Here is an 8,325-nt window from a genome sequence, read left to right as displayed (position 1 = left end):
TCATGATCGACGTGTCGTACAACGCCGTGAAGAGCGGCATGGTGGACATTGTCTGTCAGGAGCTCAAGACCCTCCTGGACTACCTACCCAGGTACACTCGCACACACACGCACGCACGCCTACTTGCATACTTTATACTTTTTCCACAGTAAAGCATTACATCAAGGAACCCAAATCCTAACACGGTCATACACCTAAGCTTTCCAAAAAAACGCTGACACAGAACTTATTTTCTCTCTCTCTCTCTCTGATTATCTCTTCTTTCCCCTGCCCTCCCTCCCTGCCCTCCCTCCCTCCCCCCATCCCACCCCCATCCCTCTCCTCCGAGCAGGGAGAGTCCAGACGTGGAGTCGGTGGTGCGTGTGGGGTTCGTCACCTACAACAAGGTGCTGCACTTCTACAACGTGAAGTCCAGCCTGGCGCAGCCCCAGATGATGGTGGTGTCGGACGTCTCCGACATGTTCGTGCCGCTGCTGGACGGCTTCCTGGTCAACGTCGCCGACAGCCGGGTGGTCATCGAGAGGTGGGGGCCTCACACGCACGCACGCACACACACACACACACACACACTGTGGGAACCCGCTCACTTGACCGGAGTAAAAGTACACACACAGAGCTCGAGAGAAGAGGAGGCGGAGGTCACTTTCAGGCGCATCGGCATATTTATTCCTATCTTAGGAGATGTACGGGGCACTGCCCACTCAGGAGGAACAAAAGTCAACGTTCAACACTTCAATAAGAACTCAGGAATCAAAAGTCAATGAATAGGGTGAATAGGAATTAATGAGTGTCTCAGGGGCAAAAGGAGAACTTATTCATCTTTAAAGGCAAAAAAGGATAGGTGTCCCTCTACTGGAGGGGGGATCCGTCCGTTCAGGGAAGGGGGGTGGGGCTCCGTCGCACCCTCAGTCCTCCGGGGGGGCACTCCAGTACCTCTCTCCGACTGTTCTGTAATTCTTCGTCTCGTCGTCACTCGAGCTCTCGTGGCCTGGGTTCTCCCCTCAGGTCCTCTCGGTCTGGTCACACACAGACACATCTGTTATTATAAACTTTTACACATCGTATTGGTCACCGCAAAGCGGTCCTTACCCATCTGGCGTCGTACTGGCAGTGCTTCCCCCCGACGAGGGTTTGTCAGGTCGCTTCATCCTGTCTCCTCCTCCGCTGGCACAGCTGTTCCGCGTCCGCTTAACGAGCCCGGCGCTCGCCGCTGTGGTGATTGTCGGACGCGGTTCAGCTGTGCGAGCGGATAGTAGCAACCGTTGATCACCCTGCCTAGGGGCTCGGGGCGCTGTCCATAGTACTTAGCCCCCCCGGCTTAGGGGCGTTGGTGAGCGGGTTGCCACAACACACACCCACACACACACATACATACACACAGAGCCAGCGTCTCATAGATAACCTGTGGTGGAGTGTCTGTAGTCATGACTCCGTGTGGTGTGTGTGTGTGTGTTGGGCCCAGTCTGTTGGACCAGATCCCAGAGATGTTTGCTGACACGCGGGAGACAGAGACGGTGTATGGACCTGTCATCCAGGCAGGACTGGAGGCACTGAAGGTACTGTCCTCTCTCTGTCCCTCTCTGTCTGTCTGTCTCTGTCTCTCTGTCTGTCTCTCTCTGTCTGTCTCTCTCTCTCTCTCTGTCTCTCTCTCTCTCTCTGTCTCTCTCTGTCTCTCTCTCTCTGTCTGTCTGTCTCTCTCTCTCTCTCTGTCTCTCTCTCTCTGTCTGTCTCTCTCTGTCTCTCTGTCTGTCTCTCTCTCTGTCTGTCTCTGTCTCTCTGTCTCTGTCTCTCTCTCTTCCTCTCTGTCTCTGTCTGTCTGTCTCTGTCTCTCTTTCTGTCTCTGTCTCTCTCTCTGTCTGTCTCTGTCTCTGTCTCTGTCTCTGTCTCTCTGTCTGTCTCTGTCTCTCTCTCTCTGTCTGTCTATCTCTCTCTCTGTCTGTCTCTGTCTCTCTGTCTGTCTCTCTTTCTGTCTCTGTCTCTCTCTCTGTCTCTGTCTCTCTCTCTCTTTGTCTCTCTCTCTCTGTCAGTCTGTCCCTCCCTCTTTCTGTCTCTGTCTTTCTCTCCCCCCCCCCCCCTCTCTCTGTCTCTGTCCCTTTCTGTCTGTCAGTCCCTCCCTCTTTCTGTCTCTCTGTCTGTCTCCCCCCCCCTGTGTACTAACGTCAGGTTCCCCCCCCCCAGGCTGCAGACTGTGCAGGGAAGCTGTTTGTGTTCCACTCCTCTCTGCCCATCGCCGAGGCCCCTGGGAAACTGAAGAACCGAGAGGACAAGAAGCTAGTGGGCACGGACAAAGAGAAGGTACACACACACACACACACACACACATACACACAGATCTATGAGGACACTTAAACCTGATTACTGATAATTGTAGAATCGAATCAGGGACTACATTTTTATTTGATACATCGTACCATTAATAGGTCTGTCTCAAATTATTAGGTTATTAAATGAGAAGCGCTCCATTAATCAAATACGAGTTGCCATCACCATACCACATGACTCTGTATCTATTGCCCAAGCTTCCAAGCTTTCAATCAGCGTTTTCCCTCTGTCTGCTCTGCTCTGTTATCTGAGTCCTACTTGACTACTGGCTCTCCTAATAATATCTCGCCCTGCCGCAGTTCCTTTTCTTTTAGAAAAATGTTTGCCTTTTTTAATGTTGATGACACTGTCATATACACATCTAAACCTGACACACCACAAATTCAAGCTCCTCTTCAGTCTGATTTCAATATCTTTTGGCTCTCGCATAACAAATTACTGCTCAACAAATCATAATCTTATACTATGATCTTTGGTACTGTCACGACCCAAGAGCAATGTGCGTACATTAATAGTCAATGGGCTCGTTCCCACACAGCGTCGAGGCCGGACACAGGTAGATTAGCTCAGGGTTAGCTGACAGCACTCAGGTAGATGTTTAAGGGGAAATGGCTTACCTGGCTCCGATGTATCGTGGCGTGGTCCGCGGGGATACTGAACAGCCCGCACGTTCGTTCAGTGGGGTCTTCCTTCCCATTCAGTATTGACATATAACAAAACAAACAAACCGGACACGACACAACACGACTTCGGGGGTAATCCACTATTCCACACGGTAATAGTCTTGATAAATTGTCCAAGGGGTTCTCTTCTAGATAAGGCGTCTCAATCAGTATTTCTCTTCTCCACTCTCTCGACTCTCCAGGTAGCTAATGAGCACCTGTCATATACCTTTCGAGACCAGCCAACAGGCAAGCCACTCCCCCATGTACCCTGGGTAGCCAATCAACACCCCCTGAGCTTACCATGACAACTAGGAACAGTTGGATCGTGACATTCTCTCATTCAACTCACACATTGATTATATCTTGTGATATATGTTGGGACTCTCTCTAAAACGAGATGATACATCTCAAGGGGTTTATCCTAATAAAGAAATTCACAATTAAATTCCCTCCCTCCCTCCCTCCCTCCCCACCTCCAGTCTCTGTTCCAGCCCCAGGTAGGGTTCTATGCCACCCTGGCTAAGGACTGTGTGGCCCAGGGCTGCTGTGTGGACCTCTTCCTGTTCCCTAACCAGTACGTTGACGTGGCGACGTTGGGGGTGGTCCCCGTCTCCACCGGGGGGTCAGTCTACAAATACACCTACTTCCAGGTGAGGCACACACACACACACACACACACACACACACACACACACACACACACACACACCCCTATAACTCCACCCTCCCTTACCTCCCTAACCTTATGTTATCCACCCTCACGCTTTCTATATTGTGTGTGTGTGTGTGTGTGTGTGTGCGTGTTTTTTTCGTGTGTGTGTTCGTTCCTTCCTCAGGCGCCGACGGACCGCGAGCGATTCTTGAACGACCTCAGGCGAGACGTCCAGAAACCCATGGGCTTTGACGCTGTCATGAGGGTGCGAACCAGCACAGGTGAGTGTCTCTCTCTCTCTCTGTCTCTCTCTCTCTCTCTCTGTTTCTCTGTCTCTCTCTTTCTCTCTCTCTCTCTCTCTCTGTCTCTCTCTCTCTCTCTCCCCCTCTCTCTCTGTCTCTCTCTCTGTCTCTCTCTCTGTCTCTCTCTCTCTCTCTGTTTCTCTGTCTCTCTCTCTCCCTCTTCCTCTCTCTCTCTCTCTCTGTCTCTCTCTCCCTCTGTCTCTTTCTCTCTCTGTCTCTCTCTCTCTGTCTTTCTCTCTATCTCTCTCCCTCTCCTATCTCCCTCCCTCCCTCTCTCTCCCCCCCCCCCCCCCTCCAGGTGGTCAGTAATGGGTGTTCCTCCTCTCTCTCTCCTCAGGCATCCGGGCCACAGACTTCTTCGGGTCGTTCTTCATGAGCAACACCACAGACGTGGAGCTGGCCGGCCTGGACTGTGACAAGACCGTCACCGTGGAGTTCCGCCACGACGACAAGCTCAGCGAGGAGACGGGCGCACTCATGCAGGTGTGTGTCTGAAGTCTGTGTCTGTGTGTGTGTGTGTGTGTGTGTGTGTGTGTGTGTGTGTGTAGCCTCCCAGAGATCGATTGACAACCAGTCGTCTTTTATAGGTCGCTTCTAAAGATGTCTTCGCAATGATTGCCCCTGTGTGTGTGTGTGTGTGGTTATCTAGTCGTGTAGCCTCCAGAGAACGATTGATTACCTGTCCTCTTTTATAGGTCGCTTCTAAAGTTGTCTCTTCTATGATTGATGTGTGTGTGTGTGTGTGTGTGTGTGTGTGTGCGTGCGTGTGTGTGTGTGTCTCTGCAGTGTGCGGTGTTGTACACCAGCTGCAGCGGTCAGAGGCGGCTGCGAGTCCACAACATGGCCGTCAACTGCTGCTCCCAGCTGGCCGACCTCTACCGCAACTGTGAGACGGACACCATCATCAACTTCTTCTCCAAATACGGTGAGCCGGCGGGGTCAACATTCATCTGGGGGTTCTACCCCCCAAAGTTAAGGGCTGATCAGGTGTAGGTTTGTGTTTGAGACGGAAGAGGAGCGTCCTGTAATGGTTGTGTGTGTCTGTGTGTGTGTGTGTGTGTGTGTGTGTGTGTGTGTGTGTGTGTGTGTGTGTGTGTGCGTGCGTAGCGTACCGCAATGTGTTAAGCACCCCCACGAAGACAGTGAGAGACACCATGGTGAACCAGTGTGCCCAGATACTGGCCTGCTACCGCAAGAACTGTGCCAGCCCTTCATCTGCGGGACAGGTCAGTCACACACACACACACACACACACCTTCCTCAACACACTAGACACACATTCCAGCACACCATGTGTGTCCTACCTATGCAAGTTCGCTAACACCCATTGATACACTCTCTCTTCTCAAAATAATGACCCTTTCATGTTGAAAAGCGAAAAAAACCCATTCTAGTAATCACAGAGAACGGAGAAAAACACCCATTGATACACTCTCCCTCCCTCCCTCCCTCCCCTCCTCCAGCTGATCCTGCCTGAGTGTATGAAGCTGTTGCCGGTGTATCTGAACTGCGTGTTGAAGAGCGACGTGTTGCTGCCCGGAGCCGACGTCTCGTTGGACGACCGGGCGTACCTGCGGCAGCTGCTCAGCTGCATGGACGTATCAGAGAGCCACTTGTTCTTCTACCCCCGCCTACTGCCTCTGGTGAGACACACACACACACACACACACACACACACACACATCAGATTCAAGGCCCTGGTGCTTGTCTGAATTGATCTTGTAACATGTGGCTGACTGCAACGGCTGTAAATTGCTTTGATGATGAGAGCAGTTGCTGAAAGTCAAAATAATGACCCTTTCATGTTATCCTCTCTCTCTCTCCCTCCCTCCTTCCCTCCCTCCCTCCCTCCCTTTCTCCCTCTCTCTCCCTTCCTCTCTCTCTCTCTCCCTTCCTCCCTCTCTCTCTCCCTCCCTCCCTTCCTCTCTCTCTCCCTCCCTCTATCTCCCTCCCTCTCTCTCCCTCCCTCTCTCCCCCTCCCTCCAGGTGAAGTTGGAAGCGGACGTGTTGCCGCTGGCCGTGAGGGACTCTGAGGAGCGGCTATCGAAGGGCGGCGTCTACATCCTGGAGACGGGGCTCCACCTCTTCCTGTGGGTGGGAGCCAACGCCCAGCAGGAGCTGCTGCTCAACATCTTCGGCACGCCGACCTTCAGCCAGATAGACCCCAACATGGTCAGACCCCGCTTGTGTTCAGGCATAACAGTCGTGTTAAGACGGCATTTTGTGTATCCGTTAAGCCTCTTTGGCCTACAGTTGTGTCGATAGTGTTTCATTAGTGGAAGCTTAACGACAAAATCCAACGATCTATTCACTCTTTTGTTAGTGGATTCTGTGTTCTTCAGTCCTTGTGTGTTATTGTGGGTGTGTGTTTTGATTTCCTGAGTGTGTGTGTGTGTGTGTGTGTGTGTTGTGTTCCAGACATGTCTGCCGGTTCTGGATAACCCGTTCTCTCAAAGGCTCAGAGAGATCATCGATTCCTTCAGAGCACAGAGGTCACGATACATGAAGGTGAGGCTTTTGTTTCTGCCGCTCCCTCCTCCCTCTCTCTCTCTCCCTCTCCATGTCTACATCTCCATCTGTCTCTTTCTCTCTCCATCTCCACCTGCCTCTAACTCCCTCTCCATTTCCTTGCCTCATCTCATCTCTCTCTCGCGCGATCAACCCCTGTGTCTCTCTCAACCCCCCACCCCCCTTCCCCTCTCTCTCTCTCTCTCTCTCTTTCTCTCTCTCTCTCTCTCTCTCTCTCAATGTGTCTCTCTCTCAACCCCCTCTCTCTCTCTCTCCCTCTCTCTCTAGCTGATGGTGGTGAAGCAGGAAGACAAGGCGGAGCTGATCTTCAAACACTTCCTGGTTGAGGACAAGAGCGCCAGCGGAGGAGCGTCGTACGTGGACTTCCTGTGTCACATGCATAAGGAGATCCGCCAGCTGCTCAGCTAGGACCACCCCCCTGATCCCTGTCCCACGTCACCTCTCTCACCCTTCCTCCTGAAAGCGCTTTATCTTTTATTTACCTAATAAACTAAACCCCCCCCCCCCTCCCCCACTCCCTCTGTCAGCAAAGGGCCAGAGACATATTTACAGCCTATTGGCAGAGTCTGTGTGTGTGTGTGTGTGTGTGTGTGTGTGTGTGTGTGTGTGTGTGTGTGTGTGTGTGTGTGCGCGCCTGAGTGTGTGTGTGTGAGTGTGTGTGCGCGTGTCCCCTCCTCTCCTCTCCTTATATGACTCTGCTCTTTTTCCAAACGTGGAGCTCTAACACAGCTGGAGCTGATCCCACTGGCTAAGAGATGAGGTAGAGGAGAGAGTGTGTGTGCGTGTGCGTGCGTGTGTGTGTGTGTGTGAGGGAGAGAGCTGATGTTGATTGTAGTAGGTGTTCTGTCTGTAACACTAGCACTGAAACGGTGTTGGGGGTGTAAACGGCCCCTCTGGTAGAAGAAACTCAAGACTTTTTGTATGATTCAGCCCAGTAGAGCGAAGGAACACGACATCAAGACAAAACATGAAATAAATGCTGTTTTTTTCCATCTCTAGAATTATTTTTCTATTTGTCTTTTTCCTCCCTCTCAAGTCATGGCCTTACTCTCCCTCTCCTGTGAGTGTGTGGGTGTGTGGGTGTGTGGGTGTCTGTGTGTCCCTTCTGAACGATAGAGCGTGGCTATAAGGCAGTATGGGGCAGGAGTGTGAGAGTTGCTGTCGACTCTGTAAACAGTCTGTAATGTTTCAGAAACTCCCTATTTTAAAGTCTATGCATGCATCCATTCACACACACACACACACACACACAGAGGGGGAGACAGAGACCAGGGAATGGTATCAACCTTCACCTCTCTGACACCACACGCTACGGGACCCTGTTACAGATCCATGCTGTGAATTTTGGCACTGCAACACACACACACACACACACACACACACACACACACACACACACACACACACACACGTTAACTGTCCCTGAAGATGACTAGATACCTCCCAGTGTGTCTGACTGTTTATAGTTCTGTCCTGGGCGGGGGAGGCAGGGAGACGGGCCATGCTTTTCCACTTGAAGGACGAGAGAAAGTGAGTGAGATGGTGGGAGAGGATGGATGAGGGAGGGAGGGAGAGAGAGATGTTTCTGGGTGGTCTCCTTCTCTGAAGACTACCAGTGCGTATATAAAGTATATAACCTGTACAGAATTTAAAAAGTAAATTTTAAACTCCTGTCTCAACCACTGTGCTTTGTCAGTCGGTTGCTGCACCTCTCTCTCTCACACACAGACACACACACACACACACACACACACACACACACACACTGTGTGTGGTGTGTGAGAGAGAGACAGAGGAAGAATCTGCCGTGTGTGAATGTGATGAACGTCCTGGTGAATTTCTCTTGAGGAACAGA

General features: G+C 51.7%; 1 protein-coding gene across 1 annotated transcript in view; it reads left to right on the top strand.

Annotated features, from left to right (window-relative positions):
- Positions 1–7,964, top strand: part of sec24c (SEC24 homolog C, COPII coat complex component) — a 22,977-nt gene extending 15,013 nt beyond the window's left edge. Inside the window, exons 11-23 of the mRNA XM_080542052.1 lie at positions 1–91; positions 332–523; positions 1,463–1,556; positions 2,179–2,295; positions 3,467–3,637; positions 3,824–3,920; positions 4,279–4,424; positions 4,728–4,866; positions 5,049–5,167; positions 5,405–5,584; positions 5,928–6,113; positions 6,360–6,449; positions 6,738–7,964. The exon at positions 1–91 is cut by the window's left edge and continues 34 nt beyond it. Coding sequence (XP_080398178.1) covers positions 1–91; positions 332–523; positions 1,463–1,556; positions 2,179–2,295; positions 3,467–3,637; positions 3,824–3,920; positions 4,279–4,424; positions 4,728–4,866; positions 5,049–5,167; positions 5,405–5,584; positions 5,928–6,113; positions 6,360–6,449; positions 6,738–6,878 — 1,763 coding nt within the window. The 3' untranslated portion in view covers positions 6,879–7,964. The remainder of the gene's footprint in view (positions 92–331; positions 524–1,462; positions 1,557–2,178; positions 2,296–3,466; positions 3,638–3,823; positions 3,921–4,278; positions 4,425–4,727; positions 4,867–5,048; positions 5,168–5,404; positions 5,585–5,927; positions 6,114–6,359; positions 6,450–6,737) is intronic.
- The last annotated feature ends 361 nt before the right edge of the window (positions 7,965–8,325 follow it).

Source organism: Nansenia antarctica (genome assembly GCF_963989245.1).
Source record: "Nansenia antarctica genome assembly, chromosome: 11".
NCBI classification, from domain to species: domain Eukaryota; kingdom Metazoa; phylum Chordata; class Actinopteri; order Argentiniformes; family Microstomatidae; genus Nansenia; species Nansenia antarctica.
Note: the sequence above shows the minus strand (reverse complement) of the source record. Positions and strands in the feature narration are given on the sequence as shown.